At 56.4% G+C, this 21,387-nt stretch overlaps 5 protein-coding genes across 7 annotated transcripts; 2 read left to right on the top strand and 3 right to left on the bottom strand.

Annotated features, from left to right (window-relative positions):
• The first annotated feature begins 1,113 nt into the window (after positions 1–1,113).
• H310_04873 (hypothetical protein) lies at positions 1,114–3,340 on the top strand. 3 transcript variants are annotated; one of them, XM_008869407.1, is made up of 7 exons: positions 1,114–1,251; positions 1,320–1,701; positions 1,757–1,871; positions 1,927–2,459; positions 2,513–2,695; positions 2,746–2,902; positions 2,964–3,340. In XM_008869407.1, exons 1-7 carry the CDS (start codon positions 1,181–1,183, stop codon positions 3,251–3,253), a joined length of 1,731 nt encoding a protein of 576 aa, XP_008867629.1. In that variant the 5' UTR covers positions 1,114–1,180; the 3' UTR covers positions 3,254–3,340. The 3 variants fall into 3 exon arrangements, with proteins under 3 accessions (XP_008867629.1, XP_008867630.1, XP_008867631.1); XM_008869408.1 differs by having other exon boundaries at positions 2,746–3,340; XM_008869409.1 differs by having other exon boundaries at positions 1,757–2,459; positions 2,746–3,340.
• A 638-nt stretch (positions 3,341–3,978) lies between these two features.
• On the bottom strand, positions 3,979–4,845 carry H310_04872 (ATP-dependent protease subunit HslV). The gene is made up of 4 exons (XM_008869406.1): positions 4,713–4,845; positions 4,501–4,666; positions 4,387–4,457; positions 3,979–4,331 (listed from the first exon to the last, which is right to left on the bottom strand). The coding sequence occupies exons 1-4, from the start codon at positions 4,833–4,835 to the stop codon at positions 4,062–4,064; spliced, it is 630 nt and encodes a 209-aa protein (XP_008867628.1). The 5' UTR covers positions 4,836–4,845; the 3' UTR covers positions 3,979–4,061.
• Positions 4,846–5,296: 451 nt separating this feature from the next.
• On the top strand, positions 5,297–6,035 carry H310_04871 (hypothetical protein). Its single transcript, XM_008869405.1, has one exon. It carries the CDS (start codon positions 5,330–5,332, stop codon positions 5,993–5,995), a length of 666 nt encoding a protein of 221 aa, XP_008867627.1. The 5' UTR covers positions 5,297–5,329; the 3' UTR covers positions 5,996–6,035.
• A 252-nt stretch (positions 6,036–6,287) lies between these two features.
• Positions 6,288–13,685, bottom strand: H310_04870 (hypothetical protein; the record flags this gene model as incomplete). Its single annotated transcript, XM_008869404.1, has 11 exons — positions 12,357–13,685; positions 11,917–12,302; positions 11,671–11,847; positions 10,450–11,626; positions 9,818–10,398; positions 9,485–9,772; positions 8,989–9,426; positions 8,802–8,942; positions 8,504–8,744; positions 6,678–8,443; positions 6,288–6,617 (listed from the first exon to the last, which is right to left on the bottom strand). Exons 1-11 carry the CDS (start codon positions 13,621–13,623, stop codon positions 6,288–6,290), a joined length of 6,792 nt encoding a protein of 2,263 aa, XP_008867626.1. The 5' UTR covers positions 13,624–13,685.
• A 48-nt stretch (positions 13,686–13,733) lies between these two features.
• H310_04869 (hypothetical protein) lies at positions 13,734–21,193 on the bottom strand. Its single transcript, XM_008869403.1, has 11 exons — positions 19,919–21,193; positions 19,484–19,869; positions 19,246–19,422; positions 18,011–19,187; positions 17,375–17,955; positions 17,041–17,328; positions 16,553–16,996; positions 16,360–16,500; positions 16,073–16,313; positions 14,227–16,007; positions 13,734–14,150 (listed from the first exon to the last, which is right to left on the bottom strand). Exons 1-11 carry the CDS (start codon positions 21,156–21,158, stop codon positions 13,809–13,811), a joined length of 6,798 nt encoding a protein of 2,265 aa, XP_008867625.1. The 5' UTR covers positions 21,159–21,193; the 3' UTR covers positions 13,734–13,808.
• Between the last annotated feature and the right edge of the window lie 194 nt (positions 21,194–21,387).

Raw genomic sequence — 21,387 nt, 5'->3', positions numbered from 1 at the left:
ACGAATTCGCCGAGCGAGCGCCTTTCTCGGTCGTACCTAGGGTTTTACTAATGTTAAGTGCGGTCGGCATCGACATTCACGCTCAAAATATTGTCTAATCAAACAAGATGTTTGTATAGAGCGAATAATATGGGTCAAAATACTTACCTGATAGCGCTAATATATCAAAACATTGTCTACTCGAACAAGATGTTTGTATAGAGCGACGATATCTGGACAAAGTAGTTTACTTGAGAGCGCCTGGGACGCAGTCCACGAACGGATCAAACTATTTCCCACCCTTTTGAACGTAATGATCGCATACAGACAGCACAATAGAAAGAGCAAGCGCTGCACACGAACGAGCGAGGAGTCTACGATCGAGACCGAGCAAACCAGGATCGTCTCCATTGCGTAGGCTGTCGCATGCATCGTTCGCAGGTCGATCTTAGAACCGAGGGACAACCGTGCACGAAATAACACATTCACGGTGGGGCGGCGGGTCAACTGGGGCGGCGAGGCCTTCGCAGCATGGATCGATCCACGTGGTGGTCAGTTTGGAATTCTGCACCCAGCAGCCACGTGCACTCGAAATATCCACGGCGTCGAAACGTCACTTAAGCTGGATCACATCCAACTGGTTTTATGTCCGGCCAGTGTTTTGGTGTGGCGACGTGTGGACCTTACTTGGCCCGACCTCCCATACATCCGGCCGACAATCGTCCAAACGGGGTGTGTGCCCGTGCTACACACTTGGAGTGGCCTTGGCAACGGGCAACTCATGCCACATCTAGCACGAATCGGGTCCTGGACCATGCCCTCCGTATGCCCCCCCATGTGGCGAGCTGGGATTTCCCGCCGCTTCCTTCTACTTCGCGTAACTGGCCTCTGGTCAGCCTCTGCCGCCACGTTGCGTCAGTCGCGGACCCGACCAAAACATCAAACCAGGCGCGACGGCACAATGAGACCACGACCACTAGCATCACATGCCACAATATCCTGTCGTGAAGTTTTAGTGACGGAGCGTGGTCGTGCACTCCGTCGGACGATGCTGTCCATTGAATGTCTTCCGTCCCCATTGTAACCGACAAATGCAGCCTGTCGTTGTCCATCATGTCACTAAATTGCCGTCGAGGGCGGCGCACCAGTGTATCCTCGACACGGTAATTCACGCACTGGCTGGCTTGCCGCGACGGATCCCATGGCGCCACACCCAGCGCACTTCGTCCACTTTGGCTGTGCATCGCCGCTCTTTTGCGACTCGTACACTCGGTAAGCACACTGCGCTGCGTTGGTCGTCGTGGACGAGTGTCGTGGAAGGGATGGTAACACCACGACAGGAATAACAAGAGCACCGGGCACAAGAACCTTCGGTGCTTTCCGCATTGCTGCGGCACGCACCGACCCAATTCGTTCTGCGGCGCGTCCATCGTCGTCGAGTGCCTGGTTCAACGGCCAACACGAGCGATTGTCAGCTATTGCCGCTTCGAAGCGTCCGACATGGCCGAACAAGTGATCCAAGTCGACGAAAGTGTGCCGACCGAGACGCTGATGGCAGAAGTCAAATCGACGGACGTGCCCCTCGGGCCATGGATGGCTGGCGACCGCCTCGACGTTCCTTCTACCGACATCATCCGATTCGAGTACAATCGCGTGCGGCAGTCGTGGCACTACGGGTGGCGTTCGAATCGATTCAACTGCAATATCAAGCATACCTTTGTGGTACGTTCAGTTCCCACAGGATCCATGTCCCTCATGGCCCGACGACGCCACGTAGGTGTATGTGTTTGAGCAGCATCCCGGGACCCTGCGCTGCATCAGTCGTGTGGCATCTCCTCCGTTCACCATTTGCTCCACAAGGCGCAGTATCGCCAAGCTGCCATCCTCCCCAGGTAACAAGTTCGAGCGATGGCCTGGCCTCGCACTGCTGTGTTGGGTGTGCTGTAGGGGGAGGTCCGTCGGACGACGACATCAAACCTGAATCATCCCCTCAGCGGAAGCGGTCCCGCACAGTCAAGTCGCCGGCCCCCACCCAGAACGGAACCTTGTCTCTGCCCACCAACCACGACGACCAAAACGATGACATCGAGACCGCGATGGATGAAATGCTCCAGCTCGCCGATATTTACGCTCGAAGCGGTGTTGTGGTTGACAAGGCGAACCACGAGCGCTTGGACATTGCGCCAGCCAGTCCAACGTATACGCTGCTACTGGAGCTGCTCGAGCGACACTTGTTCACGCGCGTCACGCTCGAATTCGTCCAAAGGCGCTTAGACCAAGTCGACGTGAGTTTGCACGACTCGTTTCGTCAGTTGGTCTGGTTCCTGTGGAACCAAGTCAGCCATGCCCTCGACGCGCACCAACTCACAGTCCGCGACCTCATCGAACTCGTCCAGCGCGACTTTCCATTGTGCGAGTTCGCTCGAGACTACGACGCGTGGATCCATCATTATACCACGGTGGCCACCGAATTGAAAAAGGTACTGTAACGTTGCCGTGGAAGTCGGCTGAACGGCTCGGACCTTCTCGGTAGACGACGATGCTGCGAGACATCCCCGCACCGTTTGCATCGAAAGATCGCCGACCTATCTTTGGGCGGTGGCAGCGCGAAACACCCGCGCGACATTGCCAGCTCGTCCAGCAGCATCTGCTCGAGCGCGGCAGCCGCATTTGGACGTGCTTTGAAGGGTGCGACAGTTCCCCGACTACTGTACAGGTAGCAAACACTTCGCACCGGGGGCAGACCTCGCCTTCACGTGATCGTAGATGCGATGGGAGTGCGCGGTGTATGCCCCATGGACAACGTTCCGCCTCGACCAACTGCCGCAGAGCCATCCCCATCAGCTCCTCGGCCCGAGCGGTCTCCCCACGCTCGGCAGCGGGATGCACCTCTGCGGCACGCGGGCGTGGGAAGAAAATCATGGTTGAGATGGCACCTGCCGGCCAAAAACAGGCGCCTCGATAGCTCCTAACGTGTACCGTAGGAGATACATTGGTCGTGGAGTGGTATTTCTGGCCAGGCGATGGGCTCCTCGCCCGCAAGCGCGTGCGGGAGCGGTTCACGCTGCTCGCGAGCACGACCAACGGCATGATGCGCCAGCAATTCGTCGAGATGTGCTGGGACAAGACCCACGGCGCAGTCGCAGGCACGGACGACGTGCAGCGTGTGCTGCTGCCAGCAAACTGGCAAGTGCACCACGTTGAAACATCCTACTACCGTCGATTTGGAGCCGACGCCACCAACCCGCATGCATCGGGCGACGCTCACGGATGACACGACGGCGGCGGTGGACGCACCAGTGGCGTACAATAGGAATAAAATATTTAAAGTCGGTCAATACAAAAAAGAGGACACTTCCCATGTGCTAGGTTTGTGGTTGGCAACCGACCGGCGGGATGGCGGCGACGCCGACACGTGCACCGCGAGAGCGATGAACTGGCAGACGACGCGGGGGGCACTGAATGTGACAAGGGGGACGTGTGCCTGAAGCCACTCTGTCGAGAGGGCCTTACTAGCACCGACATGGTGTGTAGATCTGTTGTTGCTGGGTCATATGCATGCCATTCGCCCTGCTGCACCGCATCGCGTCTTCTGGTGCGAATGCAGTTTGGATAGATGAGACATTCTCGCTGGTTTCTCACGCGGTGTGCCGACGTAGAGATGACATTGCTTTGGATGCGAATAGCGTCGTCTTCACGTCACTTCGATTGCAAAATCGCAATTCGCACGCATCGAGAGTGCGTCCTGTTGACCTCGTGCGTTGTTCGAGTTCCTTCTTTGTCCTTCCTGTCGAGCAACTTACCTACACGCACCCATGGTGAACCGAGGCGATTGAGTGCATTCAAGGCAGGATATGAAGTGCTCGAAGGGCTGAAGCACTTTGGCGATGGCCACACCATCGCGCGGCAGTGCCATGGCAATGCTGTGGTCGAAAGAGTCCACCGCGCGAGCACCTGTCAGGTGCCGCCTCGTCTCGACTCGATGGCTGCACCACTCGCGTCGAGACGGCAGTGTGTGCAAAACAAATTATTCTAGGTTGAGTAGAGACGGCAACATGCATCCGTGGGATCGATTCGTTCGTTTACGCGGAAGGAGTCGCGGCAGGTTCTTCGTCCAACACTTCGACGACGACGTTGTGGTTCGTGTACACGCAAATGTCAGCAGCGATCTTCATGCTGCGACGCGCGACTTCTTCCGCCGACAAATGTGGCTCTTCGATCAGTGCACGTGCAGCAGCCAGCGCATAAGTGCCGCCGGAACCGATGCCGATGATTCCATCGTGTGGTTGAAGGACATCACCGTTCCCCGTCAGCGTGAACGATTGCTTGTTGTCCGTGACAATCAAAAGCGCCTACGAACGCATTGCATCAGCTCTCTCCTGGACGATGCCAATTGAATCGTCGTACTTCCAAAGCACGGAGGTACTTGTCCGTGCGCCATGCCTTTGCCAACTCAACGCACGCGCGTGTCAATTGCCCTATGCTTCATGAGAAAAGATGTGACGACGTGATTCAACACACCAGGGTACTCCTCCAATTTGCTCTCTAAGCGCTCAATGAGGGTGAATGCATCCGCCGTCGACCCAGCAAACCCCGCGATGACGTTTTCGTTAATCCGACGGACCTTTTGAGCGTTGGGCTTGACAATAGTGTGGCCGAGGGACACTTGGCCGTCCCCAATGACAACCTATGCAACAATGGGCCCATGCGCCAACACACGAGAAGGCACGTACGACTTTGCCATTCTTGCGCACGCACAGAATGGTCGTGCCGTGCATTGTAGGTCCAGACGAGAACTGGCGGGTAGACACACCGCCGCCGCGACGGATGGAGTTGGCAACCAATGCCTTGAACATGGGGCTCGGAGCAGAATGCAAGGGCACCATTCCTCTGGGTTTAACGCACGTTAAACTCGTACTTAAGAGGATTACCTCTGTCTTTGATTTACTGTATGCATTCATTCACGTCGAACGGGATGCGTGGTCCACACATTAAGGTGCGTCGCCGTCAACCAACTTGTGATCTAATCGCTTCGATGGGCAACATTAATGCGTGCTGGTGACCCACTCACTGCATCTGTACGGCACAGCGGCGGCATGCGCACTGGAAAAACGCTGATGCGCTGTTCATCTTGTGATTTATTTCTGCTCAGGAATGTGCAACATAAATGAATCCTTTAAATTGGGCAATCCACTACTTCAAGTAAGTTCCACCTGGTTGCCATAGATACATAAATGAATCCTTTAAACTGGAGATCCATGGAATTCATCTAAGTTCGCCATAGATACGTTACATGTCCGGATAAACTACGTCATTTTTCGGGAGTCCCAAACCAAGTCGACGCCAAGGAATGATGCAACGATTGCTTCGCCGCGCGACAGCGCTGCCGCGACAGTCGTCTGCTCTTCCATTGCTCCAACGATCAATGAGTAGCAAGGCAGCATATGCGAAGCAGCTGCAAGAGAAGAACCGTCGCATTTTGTACTACACGTCTGGCGTTGTCATTCTTTTCTTTGGTGGAGCGTATGCCGCGGTGCCGTTGTACAAAGTGTTTTGCCAGATGACGGGTTTCGGTGGGACCACGCAGCGCAGCGACATTTTGGCCGCGGAAAAACTGAGTCCGGTGGAAGGCGCGCACCCCATTCGCATCACGTTTGATGGGGGAGTCGGCGGTGCAATGCCATGGACGTTCAAACCAGTCCAACGCGACTTGATCATAGTCCCTGGCGAGACTGCACTGGCGTTTTACACGGCCACGAATAACTCGGACAAGGCAGTCACGGGCGTCGCCACGTACAACGTGCATCCGCCGAAAGCTGGTCTCTACTTCAACAAGATCCAATGTTTCTGCTTTGAGGAACAGCGGCTCAAGGCACGGGAAGAGATTGACATGCCCGTCTTCTTCTTCATCGACCCCGACATCGTCGACGATCCGTCGATGCAAAACGTGTCCAATATCACGCTCTCGTACACGTTTTTCAAGACGGACGATGTCGACGAGTCGGACGTCGAGTAGAAAATGCACAGTTGACAGTAACAGCGCCATCATTGAACCATCGTTTGACGCAGGCGGACCGAGCCATCGAGCGACGGCAGCGGATGCACTTTTCACCCCCGTGGTCTTGCTCCACAATCACTTTCTCTCTGGTGCAGCCACAGTGCATGGATGACTGGTATACCCCTCACAACGCTTTGATGCAAACATGACCCATCAAAAGGACACAAGGGTGGACGCGATTTTCAACTTAAAAGACGACGCGAATTGCTATTCCCTTGCCGCCACCTTCCAAAGCCACGACATCGTCCCATCACCTTCCGTGTGGTTGTCGATCGACCAACCGGTGGGTGGCCTGGCTCGTGTCGACCATTTCGACGGCGTCGCTGTGGTTCCACTCGGCGCGGCAATTCTCGTAGTACTCTGGGAACCGCTCGATGAGTCGCACAAAGTCGTCGTAATGGAGGAGGAACATGGTGCAATTCACGTTGGCGATTGCGGTCGCTTGGCGGCCCGTATCGGCAAACAAGGACGACCCACCAAAGAAATCCCACGTGTTGCACTGCTTGGACGCTTTCTTGGACGCGACGAGCGTGATGTGGCCAGCATCGATAAAGTAGAGCACGCGCGCCACGTCCCCAAGCTACACGCCCATCCGGTCACAAATTATATCGCGGTTGCGACGACGGTGCAAAATTCGTACCTGAAAGATGATGTCCGACACGATGTACTCCTCCGTGTGCAGCTTGGTCACGAGCGCCCGGACAAACACTTCTTCGCAGTGATTGAGGAAGCTCAGGTTCTTGACCACGTTTTGCTTGACGAACATCGCAATGTCTTCGCGGATCGTCGTGCTCAACACGCTCAAAAAGTCGTCTTCGGTGCGGCCCATGTGGTCTTGCCACTGCGTGCGGCAATACCGCGACGTTTGGATGAAAAACTGGAACGGAAGGAGGCGGTAGTTGAAGAATGTGCTGACGTCGACCATGTGCTGCTCAAAGCTCGCACGGGGGTGCAGCGTGTCCTGCAGCATCTCTGAAAACACACCGACCAACACGCCAAAAAACGCAATCGAAAACAAAATGATCCCGACCGTGGCCCACGTCTCGACGACGTTTTCGCTAAACACGTCGCCAAACGACTGCGACGTGAGCGACGACACGGCATAGTACAGCGACGCCAGGTACACATTCAAGCTCGTAAACTTGATCGTGTCGGAAAATCCGAGCGGGATGCCGTCGGCGGTCGACATCGTGGTGTTCAGGTCGAGGTACCCCATCGAGACAAGCCACGACGGCGACCCCGACGTCCGCGTCGCCATCGACACGTAAAACCACATGCACGCAATCCAATGGCTCACGACGACGAACGGCGCGATGTACGACGTAAAGTAGTGAAACATGACCTTGTACCGGTGGAACCAAGCCCAGTGGTGGAGAAGCGTCGTCACGGTCGTCATCAGTTTCGGGACATGCACGAGCCGCACCATGCGGTTGAGTCGCAGCAGCGACGCCAGGCGCCACGGATTCGAGTTGGCATGCGGGACAACGTACACGAGCAGTTCGAGCGGCAGTAACCCGACAACGTCCGAGTAAAAGTGACCGTGCTGCGTGTAATGCCGACGCAGCACCGCCGGCTGAGTCTGCAGCTCGCCCCGCGCAAACACGTAAAACACTTGCCATCGTGCAATCGTGTCGACGACGCAAACGAGGTCGAGGAGATGGTCCCACGCAAACCAAACCAGCAGCCATAGCGGTGTCTCGTCTGGAACCACGACGAAGGCAGCTTGAAACGGAAGGACGAGCGCAAAGTACGTGATCGCAAACAGCATGACGAGGTCCCAGCACTTGCGCACGGCCGATTCGGGCTCCCACCGCGGGTTTGGAGGGGGACCGAACGACCAGATGGGGAATTCCTTCAACGGGGCGGTGGCCAGCGGGTTCTTCTTGGCTTTGGGTGGCGCCGTGTGCCGGAGGTACTCGAAGTAGTTGCGACCACTCACGTCGGCTGTGGTTTGCGGCACCCCCGCGGACGAGCTCGACTGGAGCATCATGGTGAGTTTGAAAGGGCGGGGCCGGGAAATGCCAAAGTTTTGTTTGAGCGCAGGGATGATGTGTCCAAGCAAATCAATCTCGTGCTGGATATCCCGAGTCATCTTTGCCTCGAGCTTGGACCGAATATCGGGGGACCACGCATTGACCCAGTCCGCTTTCGACAGGGACAGGATCTCGCAGCACTTCACGGCGCGGACGCAGTAGACGTACCGAATCGACTGGAAAAACCCGAGCTCGCCAAACACCGCGCCTTGGTACAGAGGGGCGATCACAATGTGGCACGACCGAAGGTACTTTTCCCCGAGGCCTTGTTTCATAAAGTACAAGGACGTGCCAACGTCGCCTTCGACGAGGATGTTGTCGCCGGGGAGGTACAATGACGTGTGCAGCTTTTCGGCGATCGTGTTCATTTGGCCTACAGGTTTGTGCAAACGCGTGAGGGTACCGCGCAGCAGCAGCAGGGACCAGGACACACCTTGCGTTAGCGACGAGAAGAGCGGGATGGGCGCAAGGAGCTTTGTGTACAAATCCTTGAACAGCTCGATGCGCAAGCTCTGCGGCAAGTCGCGAAAGATGACGTGCGCATCCATCCCCATGTTGCAATCGAGCTGGAACTCAAAGAAGAGCTTCGCGCGACGGAGCAAGAACGGCGGGAGCGACTTGATCTTGGCGTAGAACGCAAAGTTGTCCAAATGCATTTCGACTTCGCGCAGTTCCTACAATGCAGACATGGTGTGTCAACTACACAAGGCGAACGAAGCAACCGAACGAACCTTATTCGCATTGAAGATGGCGGTACACACTTGCCCGATCACAACCCCGATAAAGACGACGCCAGACAGTGCCACCACGCAGAACCACAGCGTTTCGCCGACTTGGGACAGGTGCATGTCCATGTAGTCGAACGAGCTCACCTGCTCGTTTCGTCAACGATCGACAAGGAATGGCAGGTGAACTCACCACGCCGAGCCCCCAGTAGAATGCCCGGAGGTACGTAGCGCCGATACTGCCGTGGCATTGCTCAATGACAGAGTCGTGGCTGTACCAACTCAGCACAGCATGGCCCGAAGCTGTAGGCCCGTGGTCGGCGGCGCCGTGCTCGGCGTACGAGATCACATACAGCCCCGTCGCGGCCACATGCGACGCGAGGACGATGCCCACAAACAACTTGACGAACTCGAGGCCTTCCGTCACGACGGTAGACGTTGTTCGTTCCTGGACAAACGTGTGGAATGCGTGGAGGAGGTCGGAGAGCTGGTAGCACCGCAGGAGCCGCGGTAGGCGGCAGAGCGTCATGAGTTTGTAGTCACCGACGTAATAGAGTGGCAGGCTGCTCAGGGCTTCGATTTTGAACGCTCCGTGGAGGTAGTTGGATCGAATGAACGCGACCGACACCACCTGGACGATGGAGATGATGTACCGATGGGCAAAGATGATGTGGCGCCGCCATCCGTACCTCGTCGCCGTTTTTGTCGGTGATGATCAAGTGATTGTACTTGATGTACATGTCGATGAGAAAGATGACGTCGCACACGATGTCGACGGTCGAAAACACGAGCATCGCGTTGTCGGCCGGCGTCGGGACGAGCGCAATGCGAAAAGGGATTTGAATCACATTGTAAATGACGACGACCGTGATCAGGAGCCTCCAGAAGCGGTACATGGTCGAGCTGGGGCGAATGAGGCGATTGCCCAGCGCGGGCTCGATGTACAGAGTCGGCGTGTGTTTGAGCGTGCGATAGATCTGCGGCATGGCATGAGTCCATCAAGACCCACTGCATCGACGCACCGTCGGCTTGCGCAAATTTATCTCGAACGGGCCCATCGCGGCCATTTCCTCGACGTACACGTCCTTGGCGAACTGGTCGATTTGGTTCCACAACGGTTCAAAGTGCTTTGCAATCGTGGCAAACTCGTGCCGGCTGAGGACGCTCACGTCGGCGGACTCGGACACGACTCGGATGCTGACATCGTGGCTTCGTTTTTGGACAAACGCGGATTCCCCGACGCAACTACCGGGGTACAGCAACTGCATCGGCGTCATCATGTCATCGATCGGCACGAACGACTCCATGATGCCGCGCGTGAGGATGTATATGTTGTCGCACGCGTCGCCCGCGCGTACGATGAACTCGTGCCGTTTGAACGAGTGGTGTTTCATGATGGAGTAGATGAACCGGAGGCCGGCGTCATCTACGTCTTGGAAAATCGTCAGACGCGATACCGACTTGGCGTGCAGGAACGACTGGATTTCCTGACGAAGGTTGTCCGGGAGGGGCCGCAGGACGCGCAGCACTTGTTCCTCGGTGGATTGGGTCCAGTGGTGCTTGTAGTAGTTGCTCACGTCATGCCGAACATGCCGGGATACCCCTAAAACAACGACACGCATGGTCAGGTTGTTGTGGTCGATGCTGGCCGTACGCTCGGACGCCATGAAGCGATGGGCGACGGCAACTTGCATCTGCTTCATGCTGGTGGCCCAATTGATCCGCGTGACGGCGTTTGCCAGCGCGCCCAACGCGCCAAAGTTGGCCATGCTGCTCAGGAACAGCCACACAAACATGTAGACGCACTCGACGTCTGTAAAGGGAAAGATGGACCCGAATTGAACGGTCACGAGCGACACAACGCTCCAGCTGATTGCGCGAACGTAGTCAACGGAATGGCCATACTGCGCCCGGTCGTAGTGCAGCCATGTGCAGTTTTGAAAATCCCGTGCCCATTCCAAGCATTGGTCCATCGTCAGCGCCTCCAACGCACCATCCGCGTCGGTGGCAGCTCCGCGCATCGTGACCGACGCGATCCAGTACCAAACACACCCGCCAATGTGGCACGTAAACGGGACACACAGCGCGAGGCACGCAATGATGAATGTCGTGTTGTTGACTTGAAATTGCTTGAGGACGCCCGACAGGTTGGCAACCAAATTGCGCATGCGGAGGAACCGACTCCACTCGCCGATCTGGAGCGTCAGAGTCAGCCACGACGGCGCTGAAGCGGGGAGGCAGTCGGCGACCAGCGCAAACGGGATGTTTGAAATCGCATCCAAGACAAGGCCGTTGCGCATGTATTCGCGCCAGATGAAGAACGGCGCTGTGATCACCGTGTCGTGGTCAAAGTAGGCGAACCATCGCACCCGCAAGTAAAAGTCCACAAGCAGAAACAGATCCAAGAGGACGCGACCGGCAAGGACCGGCCATCCGTTGGGCGCGTCAAACGCAATGTGCAGCGGGATGTCGATCGCATACAGCACGAGCACGACGACGACGCCAATCTCCCACTTTTTCCGAAATCGCGACTGTGGCAGGTACCACTTGTCCATGTCCTTCACTTTCTCGACAAATGTCATGCCATGGACGAGTTTAGCATGGACGGAAATTTTGTCCAGAACGCCACGCGCTTCCGCGAGCATGGCGTTCCAAGTGATCGCGCCAAGCGGTGCGTGATGCAGCACGACGTCTTCGATCGTCGGCGGGTCGAGAGTGTACACGTCCGTGTACGTTTCCGCGCGTGCCGAGTGGAGCTCCCGCGCGATGGTGGCGTGGTCGGTGACTTGATGCAGGACGGACGATAAGCCAAAGCATTGCCCGTCCGTAACCTATTCGTTTATGACCACGCATAAAACAGACGCCGTGGGCGTACGTTGGTCAGCACAACTTGATTCGCATTGAGAAGAGCGATGCGACCGCGGCTGACCATGTGAATGGCCTGGCACGAGTCGTTTCGAATGATCCAGTCCAGACGTCCGTAGCATTGGCGCTTCATGTGGCACATGAGTCGCTTGAGGACGTGGGCGGGTTGATTGCGAAAGATGGGAACCTACGGCAGGCGATGAGCGCCGCCAAACGAACGATCCGTCTGTCCACGGGAGCAGTCGATGGGGCTTACATTTTTTAGCAGTTTGAGGCGCAACGAGTGGTAGCATTGCGTCTGAATGTGCGACGGCAGCGTCGCGATGATCGTGTTTTCGTCGATGCCGCGCTGGGCCGACCAAAAGTGCTCGTAAAAGTCCAGCACCTTGGCTTGGATGTGCTTGGAGAGGCGCCGAGCAGTCAAGTACTCCTTGACGCCGTCGACTTGGTCGTGAAACTCGTTCTCGTGTCGATTCTGGCATTCGAACAGGAAAAAGTAGGCGCCGATGATGCCGCCCGCAATGCACGACCGCATGAACTGGATCGCGATCCCGATAGCTCGCTCCAAGTTGGTCTGGGGGACTGGAAACCCGTACCCGACTGTGACGAGAGTGTACACGTACGTTCGAAAGAGCGACGCGCCTGGCCATGCCTCGGTCATGTCTCCAGTTTCTTCACAATTGCTACTGCACGTACCTCGTAGTTTTGCCTCGACTGCCCAGCACGTTGAGCCTGCGGCAGGTTGGTCCAAGTGGTAGCCGCACTCGAGATGCGAGACCAACAGCACAAAGCACGCAGCCCAGTGGATCAGCACGAGGCTCAGCAGGATGACCCCGACAAGGAGCGACATCCCAATGTTGTGGAAGCCAGCGAGCAATTGGTGGTCGGCGAGCATGTGTTTGAATAGGCGCGCTGCCTCGGGCACTTTGTGGATTCGCAGGAGCTTGGGGAGACGGCACACGATCATCGCGTGCGGCGACGTGAGCCAGAAAAAGTCAAACGGGATGAGCGCGATGCCGTCGAGAACGACGTGGCCCACGCTCACTTGGCGCTTCTTGTCCCATGACGAACTCAGGAGAAACTGCGGCTTCATGGACGTTTCCTTGGCGAGAAAGACGGAATTCCGCCGCATCGTTTCCTGCCTTGACGTTGACATCTTGACGAGTTTGTTCATAAAGGCCGAGTTGCGCCGGTCCGTGTCGGACGAAAAGTTCATGTCCATGGGGGCGAGCTGCTGGACAGGGATGCTGATTATCATGTCCTTGAGGGTTTCCATGAGCACGAGAAACGCGATAACATCCGAGACGACGTCGAGGCCGTACGTTACGTAGGTGGACACGGCGGACGACGTCGACGCGGTGCCGAGGGGGTCGTAGAGGAGCCCAAGACGAAATGGAACGCTGAACCCAATGTACACGAGCTGAAGCGCTTCCAGCACCAACATCGACTCTTGCGAGATCCATCGATCGATCACCCGGTGAAACGCGATGAGAATCACGAGCAGAACCAGCTTGGGATGGACATTCTGTCGCGTTTTCGGACCGGTCACGGCACTCGTGAGCTGGACCTTGATCGGGCCACCTGGTGGAGGGACCACGGGTCGAGTTGTTGGGCCGGCCATGTGCATGAAAGGAGCGGGAGCCACGTGTTGAAGGGTCGGCGTCGAGGCGGGAGGAGACAAGTGTAAAGGTGACTTTTGGAGGTGGCCGCTGCTGCCACTGACGATACCGTCGGGAGAGACCTTGAGGTGATTCAGTCCAGCTGACGATCCTCTTCGCGACCCCGACGGACGATGTTTCATTGTCGCCCCGCGTGATGGTCCGTGGAGGTCGAGGGTCGGCGCAAACGGGAGGAACTTGGTTTTCGGTTGCGCGTCTGCATCTTGAATCGTCGGTAGCGTCGACGCAAAGTGCGACGGCCGCCGCGACTTGCCACCATGATGCTCGGGCATGATTTGGGCCATCCCTCGTGCATCCAATGTCGCCCAACGATGAGGCGGGCGTTGCCCTAGTCGACGGGTCAAAGCAAAACGGGCGAGCGTGCCCGTTTTTGTCGCCCGTGAAACCGACCGACCAAACTCCACCACACATCCACCAAGGAGGTCCGTCAACGAGGTCGATCGGGTGCATTAGATCGAGTCCAACTAGCCTATGCTGGCAACTTGGTCGTGCTCGAGTCGTGCTTTGTTGCACGGTGTGGGGGAATAAAGAGCTTTTGAATCGCGTCTTCGTCGCGCACGCTCCACTGGGTGTAGCACCGATCGTAGTACTCTGGGAATCGAGTCACGAGCTTCTCAAACGCGTCGTAGTGGAGCAGGAACATGGTGCATTCGACGTTGGCGATGGCCGTGACAGTGCGCCCAACGTCTTCAAACAGCGACACGCCCCCAAAGAATTCGTGCGCGTTACGAGTTTGGACGCCAGTCGTGGCCGACACGAGCGACACCGATCCGACATCAATGAAGAACAGGGTCCGCCCGACATCGCCAAACTACGTCATGCGCCTTTGAGAGATCGGTCCCGGAAAGACGCATGCACGTCCATGGAGATAGGAAGGTTGAAGGTACCTGGTAGATGACATCGGCGTGGATAAACTCCTCCGTTTCGAGCTTGGTCACAAACGCCCGGACAAACACTTCCTCGGCCGTGTGGAGAAAACTCAGGTTCCGAACCACGTTCTGCTTGACGAACATCGCAATGTCTTCGCGGATTGTCGTGCTCAGCACGCTCAAAAAGTCGTCTTCCGTGCGGCCCATGTGGTTTTGCCACTGGAGCCGACTGAACCGCGACGTTTGGATGAAAAACTGGAACGGGAGGAGGCGGTAGTTGAAGAATGTGCTGACGTCGACCATGTGCTGCTCAAAGCTTGCGCGGGGGTGCAGCTTGTCCTGCATCATTTCCGCGAGCATCCCAACGAGGACGCCGTAGAACGTGACCGAGAACAGAATGATCCCGAGGGTTAGCCATGTTTCGGTCGCGTTCCGGCTGAACATGTCCCCAAACGACTGCGACGAGAGCGACGACACGGCATAGTACAGCGACGCCAGGTACACATTCAAGCTCGTGAACTTGATCGTCTCGGAAAATCCGAGCGGGATGTCGTCGATGACAATCGAAGTGTTGGCGCCAAGGTACCCCGTCGAGACGAGCCAGGACGGGGTATCGATGTCGGCATGGGGCGAGAACGAGATGTAGAACCAGAGGCACGCAATCCAATGGCACACAACGAAGAACGGCGCGACGAACGTGATGATGTACTCAAACAACGTCCGGTGCGCGACGAACCACTTGCGATGGGACAAGATGTGCTTGAGCGAGTGCGTAAGGTGGGGCAAGTGGACGACGCGGGCGACGCGGTTGAGGCGGCACAGCGACACAAGTTTCCACGCGTTCGAGTGGGGTAAAAACACCACGGCGATCTCGACGGGGAAGAGCGCGAGCAGGTCAGCTGCGAACGGGCCATGTCGGCGGTAGTGATGCCTCAGGACAAACGCCTCCGTTTGAATGTCGCCCTTGGCAAACACGTAAAACACTTGATACCGCAGCACAAAGTCCGCTATCGTCACCACGTCCAGCGCGTACTCGCTCGCGAACCACATCGTGATCCAGTACGGCGTCGATTCGGGGATCTCGACAAAGCACGCTCGAAACGGGACGAGCGTGATGTAGTAAATCGTGACAGCGAGCATGACCATGTCCCAGAGATTTCGAAACATCGAGTGGGGCATCCAGTGCTTGAAGCGAGGCGGGCCAGCGTGCCAGATTGTGACGGGTGCCTTGGGGGCAAATTGGGACAAGTGCGGCGACTTTCGCGGTCCAGCGCGGGACATTTCACGAATAAAGTCAAAGTAGTTGGGCACCGAATCGCGCCGGTTCTCGACGGACGGCGGCTTCGTACGGAACGTCGAGCGCTTCTTCACCCCGAGCACTGACGACAGCTTGATCGGGGCATGTCCCGTCACCCCAAAGTTCTGTTTGAGTGCGTGCATGATCTGCTCCATGAGTTGGTTCTCTTTTTGCACAGCGACCGCCATCTTGACTTTAAACTTGAGGCTGACCTCGTGGGACCACGCTTCCGTCCAGTCTTTCTTGGTCAGGCACAGGATTTCACTGCACTTGACGGCGCGGACGTTGTACGTGTGCCGCGTGGCGAGGAAGAACGAAACTTCTCCGAACGACGATCCTTCGTACACGGGAGCAACGATGAGATGGGCAGCGCGAATGTACTTTTCCCCAAGGCCTTGCTTCATGATAAAAAGCGTGTTGCCGACGTCGCCTTCCATGATCACGTCGTCCCCTGGCAGGTACAACTTGGAATGCAAGCGCTCAGCGATCGAGTTGATCTGGGCTGCACAAGGGATCATCATGACGTATTTGGGCGTTTCCGGGGTGGAAAGCAAAAAATATCTGTACCTGCATTTAGAGTGGAGAATATCGGAATTGGCGTCAACAACTTGGCGTACAAGTCTTTGAACAGCTCCAAGCGGAGGCACTGAGGCAGATCGCGAAAAATATGGTGGGCATCCATGCCCTTGTTGCAATCGAGTTGGAACTGAAAAAAGAGCTTGGCCCGGCGGACCATGAACCCCGGCAGCCTTTTCATCTTTGCATAAAATGCAAAGTTCTCGAGCTGCATCTCGACTTCTCGGATTTCCTGTCGCCCATGACGTATCAGCGATCAACCGTATTCGAATACGCACCTTGTTTGCGTTAAAGATAGCTGTACACACTTGCCCGATGATAACCCCCACGAAGACTACGCCCGTCAGCGCCACAGCGCAAAACCAGAGCGTCTCGCCAGACTTGGATACGTGCATGTCCATGTAATCGAACGAACTCAACTACAACGTTGAAGGATCAGCATGTGTGGTGGTCGTGAATTGGCAGACGTACTACGCCCAAGCCCCAGTAGAACGCCCGCAGATATATGGCCCCAATGCTCCCATGAGCTTGTTCAATGACAAAGTCATGGCTGTACCAGCTTGGCACATCGTGGGAAGGCAAATCGGATGGGCTGGGATGAGACGACCCATGCTCGGCATGCGAAATCAAATACAGGCCCGTCGCAGCCAAGTGCGAGGCGAAGACGAGAGTCATAAAGAGCTTGACGAACTCGAGCCCCTGCGTCACGGCGACCGACGATGTCTGCTCTTGCACAAACGTGTGAAACGACCGCAGGTAGCTCGACAGCTGCAGACACCGCAGCAGTCGCGGCAAACGGCACAACGTCATCGCTTGGTAGTTGCCGACATAATAAAGAGGCAAACTTGCCAACGCTTCGACTTTGAACGCGCTCCCGTGGAGGTAGTTGGCCCGAATCAAGGCCAGTGACGCCACCTACAACAACCCGTGAATGAGAGCGGTGAGAAGGTACGACATACTTCGTCGCCGTTCTTGTCGATGATGATCAAATGATTGAACTTGATGTACATGTCAACGAGAAAAATAGCATCGCAGACGATGTCGACGATCGAAAACGCGAGCATGCCATGGTCCGTCGGGACTGGGAGCAGCGCCACGCGGAACGGGATTTGGATCAAGTTGTAGATCATGACCACCGCCATGAGCAACTCCCACACGCGGTAGAGCGTCGAGTCGGGCCGAACGAGCCAGTCGTCGAATCGGGGCTCGATATACAGCGTCGGCGAGTGATTGAGCGTTCGGTAAATCTACCGACGGGAGCGTCAACGTGGGTTGCCTCTACATACTACGTACGTTTGGCTTTTGCAGGTTGTGCACCATCGTCTTGATGGTGTTTGACTGGGTTTTCTCGAGTCCCCGGGCCAGGGACTCCACCGTCCTCCACAAGTGCGCAAAGTTGTGCGAGATCGACGCAAAGTCCTGCCGACTGAGCACACTCACGTCGACGGACTCGCTTACGACGCGAACGCCGACCTCGTGCGGCCGCTTCAGCACAAACGCTGCTTCCCCAATGCAACTCCCTGGTTGCAAGAGCTGCAATGGCACGTACAGGTCCTTGACCCCCACAAGGCCCTCCATCACCCCTCGCGTCAAGATGTAAATGTCATCGCACGCGTCGCCGTTCCGCACGACAAATTCGTGGCGGTTGTACGACTGATGCTTCATGATGGCGTAGATGAACCGCAAGCCTTCGGCATCGATGACTTTGAACAGTGTGAGGTATCCCACGGACGCTTCATGCAGGAAGGACTGGATTTCCTGACGCAAGTTGTCTGGCAGCGGCTGCAGCACGGTGAGGGCTTGCTGCTCGGACGTTTGGGACCAATGCGTCTTGTAGTAGTTGCTAATGTGGAGACGGACGTGGTACGATACCCCTACGGCACGAGATGAAGAGCGTGAGGCGGCAACAGTTTGATGCGGCAGAACCACCTTCGGACGTCATGAATCGATGTGCCATGGTAACTTGCTCCTGCTTCTTGCTCGTAGCCGAATTGATACGTGTGACGGCGTTCACGAGGGCCCCCACCGCACCAAAGTTGACCACGATGCTCAGGTATAAAAACAAAAACATGTAGATGCACTCGGCGTCCGTAAAGGGAAAGACAGATCCAAATTGGACGGTCACGAGAGACACGACGCTCCAGTAGAACGCGCGGACGTAGTCGGACGGGTGCCCGTAGTGATCGTGATCGTAGTCGAGCCACGTGCAGTTCTGGTCATTGCGTGCCCATTCGAGACACGTCGTGAACGACAGGCTCCCGTGATCTGCAGGAATTTCGGCGGCGCTCGTTCCGTGGACGTCGTGATGGGTGGCTGCGATCCAGTACCAAATGCATCCACCGACGTGGCATGCAAACGGGACGCAGATCATCATGTTGACGATGATGGTGGTTGTATCCTTGACATGGTTGTGCTTGAGGATCGCGGCCAGGGTCGGAAGCAACCGGCGGATTCGGAGGAGGCGAATCCATTCGCACAAGCGCATGACGATGAGGAAGATCGAGTCGGCGTGGACAAACGTCGCGAGGCTGTCGGCCACGATCGTGAACGGCACGATCGATAGAGCGTCGAGGAAGAACCCGTGCTGTTTGTATTGCTGCCAGATGAACCACGGGTCTGAAATGAGCGTCCCGTTTTCAAAGTACGCGAACCGTCGACTTCGCAGCACCAGATCAGCGAGCAGGAACACCTCAAGCGCCAGTCGGCACGACCATGCCGCCAACGACGACGTCGAGTCGAAGCAAATGTGGAGCGGGATGTCGACGGCGCATATGATTAACCCAATCACCATGCACTGATCCCAGTGCTGTCGAAACCGAGACTCGGGGTGCGACCATCGTAGCGCGCTCGCCGTACCGTCGGCGAATTTAGTCCCGAGACCGAGCTTCGAGTTGGCCCGGATCGGTTTTCGCGCGATTCGCGTGGCCTCGGCCACGAGGTCGTCCCATTTGACCTCGGTCATCTGACCAGCACAAGCCTGGTACACACGCTCGATGGAAGGCTTGTCGACGATGTATAGATCGCAGATCGTCTCGGCCCGTGCCGATATCACGTCGGTGCAGGTCGAGTCCATCATGGACAGCCCAAAGTACTGGCCATCCACAATCTAATCAATCATATATCTAGTCAGCCTCACCGACGCCATTGTGATGGTATCTCAGTACGTTTTTCGTGACGGCGCCATGAGCGTCGAGCACAGCAATTCGACCGCGGCAAATAAAGTAGATGTGTTTGCACGTTTCCAACCGAATGATCCAGTCGCCACGGCCATAGCACTGCCGCTTCATGCACATCATGAGCCGGTTGACGGCTTGTATGGGGAGAGACCGAAAGATCGGAACCTGTTCAGGACAAAAGTCCAGGACCTAGAGTTAGAACATGGTGTCGGTAGCGACCACGTACGGTTTTAAGCAGCTTGGCACGTAAGTGGTCCAAGCATTGCGTTTGAATATGCGTGGGGAGCGCGGCAATCATCGAGTCTTCGTCAATCCCACGCTGGGCGGACCAAAAATGTTCGTAAAAGGCAAGGACTTTGGTTTGAAGCAGCTTGGGAAGACGTCGAGCAGTCAAGTACTCTTTGACCCCGTCCACTTGGTCGTGGAAGTCGTTTTCGCGACGGTTCTGGCACTCAAATAAAAACACATACGCGCCGATGACGGCTCCTGCGATGCAGAACCGCATGAACTGGATTCCGATCCCGATCGCTCGCTCCAGATTTGTCTGAGGCACAGGAAACCCAAACCCAACCACGACCAGCGAGTACGTGTACGTTCGAATAAGCGACGCCCCTACGTGTGCAAGCATCAGGACAAGATCGTCCATGGCCCGTGTTCGCACCTTGCAGCTGAACTTGGTTTGCCCAGCAAGTTTGCCCGCTGACTGTTTGGTCCAAGTAGAATCCGCACTCCAAGTGGGCCACGAGCAGGAAGAGGCACGTGGCCCAGTGGATGAGAGCCAAACTGAGCAAGAGGACGCCAGCTAGCAGGGACATCCCGACATTGTGAAACCCAGAGAGGAGTTCGTGTTCGGCGAACGCTTGTTTGACGAGTCGGGCGATTTCTGGGACTTTGTACATGCGCAGGAGCTTGGGGATGCGGCATAGGATCATCGCGTTGGGCTGGCCGATGAACACCAAGTCGAATGGAAGGAGCGCAAGCCACTCGGCGATGATTTGGTACCTCCGAAGGCCCTTTTGCTTGTCCCATGTTGAGCTGAGCAAGAATTGGGGCTTCATCGACGTTTCCTTGGCCAGGAACGCCGAGTTCCGACGCATCGTTTGCTGCCTCGTGATTGCAAACTTGACTAGTGACTGCTGGAACTCCGAGTTGCGGTGATGCGACGCCTTGACGCTGAAACTTGGCTCCGACTGATCGATGGGCACGACTGCGTTGACAGCTCCTGGAGTTTTGAGAATCCGAAGCGCCGCCACGAGCGCGATTAAGTCGAAGAGGATGTCTAGCGCCAACAGCACGTACATGACGACCTCGGGAAACTCTGGTCTTGGCGACGGCATCGACGTGAAGTATGGGTTGTACATGAATCCAATGCGAAACGGGACTGTGAACCCTGTGTACACGAGTTGCATGGCTTCGCAGCCCAGGAGCACTGTGGGCGACGCCCTCTTTTCAAGTTCTTCGTAGGCCAAACCAAGCTTGGCGAGGAAAGTACGACGAGGGGGCGAGGGAAGGCACGGGGATGGCTGAGGAAGCTTAAACGACGGCCCGGTCGGCACCTCCACTTCCATCTTGGTTGGGCCGGTCGCAGCCAGGGTGTTCTTGAGCTGGATGAGTCCGTCCGTGAGAGCGTTCAGCGATCGTCGCTTGAGATTGTCGACATCTTGAGCTATTGACGAAATCTTCCGACTCGCAAGCGACCGTCGGTCAGACGCTTGAACTCTCCTCCGGTCCGACGCGACGAGCAAAGGCGCAATGACGGGGGTGGACGCTTTCCTCGAGATGGACGAGTTGGATGTATTGGAAAAATTCTTCTTCGAAGAGTTCGTGGCGAGTGGCAACCTCGACTCCCGCACGCTCTGCTCAGAATTGGGCCTCACCGTGGGTCGGACTCGAGGCGGCATCGAAGCAGAGACTCAAGCAGTTGCTACCTTTTCTCCACGAAAGGCGCCACTATAAATATATCATAGTCAAAACGCCCACCACTATCGTTTCAAGAACGACGTCATAAACACAGCAGGGACCTCCCATTGCGTTCACCCGTCGCCACGGACAAGTAGTCAGCGAGTCACATTGTGTTCCTCCACGTGCACCCTTGCCCCAAGTCAAATGCGCATCTCGCTTCATGTTCTC

The sequence above is a fragment of the Aphanomyces invadans genome, assembly GCF_000520115.1.
Source record: "Aphanomyces invadans strain NJM9701 unplaced genomic scaffold supercont1.8, whole genome shotgun sequence".
Lineage (NCBI taxonomy): Eukaryota > Oomycota > Saprolegniomycetes > Saprolegniales > Verrucalvaceae > Aphanomyces > Aphanomyces invadans.
The sequence above is the reverse complement of the archived record's forward strand: the minus strand, read 5'-3'. Positions and strand labels throughout refer to the sequence as shown.

Coding starts and splice junctions, on each gene's coding strand:
- H310_04873 (XM_008869407.1), top strand. CDS start 1,181: ATGGCGCCACACCCAGCGCACTTCGTCCACTTTGGCTGTGCATCGCCG. Junction 1,252..1,319: donor TTTTGCGACTCGTACACTCG/GTAAGCACACTG, acceptor ACACCACGACAG/GAATAACAAGAGCACCGGGC. Junction 2,903..2,963: donor GGCGTGGGAAGAAAATCATG/GTTGAGATGGCA, acceptor CGTGTACCGTAG/GAGATACATTGGTCGTGGAG.
- H310_04872 (XM_008869406.1), bottom strand. CDS start 4,835: ATGTTCAAGGCATTGGTTGCCAACTCCATCCGTCGCGGCGGCGGTGTG. Junction 4,458..4,500: donor CAAATTGGAGGAGTACCCTG/GTGTGTTGAATC, acceptor CATGAAGCATAG/GGCAATTGACACGCGCGTGC. Junction 4,332..4,386: donor AGTACCTCCGTGCTTTGGAA/GTACGACGATTC, acceptor ATGCGTTCGTAG/GCGCTTTTGATTGTCACGGA.
- H310_04871 (XM_008869405.1), top strand. CDS start 5,330: ATGATGCAACGATTGCTTCGCCGCGCGACAGCGCTGCCGCGACAGTCG.
- H310_04869 (XM_008869403.1), bottom strand. CDS start 21,158: ATGCCGCCTCGAGTCCGACCCACGGTGAGGCCCAATTCTGAGCAGAGC. Junction 17,329..17,374: donor ACAACCTGCAAAAGCCAAAC/GTACGTAGTATG, acceptor TCCCGTCGGTAG/ATTTACCGAACGCTCAATCA. Junction 16,314..16,359: donor CTATCTTTAACGCAAACAAG/GTGCGTATTCGA, acceptor CATGGGCGACAG/GAAATCCGAGAAGTCGAGAT.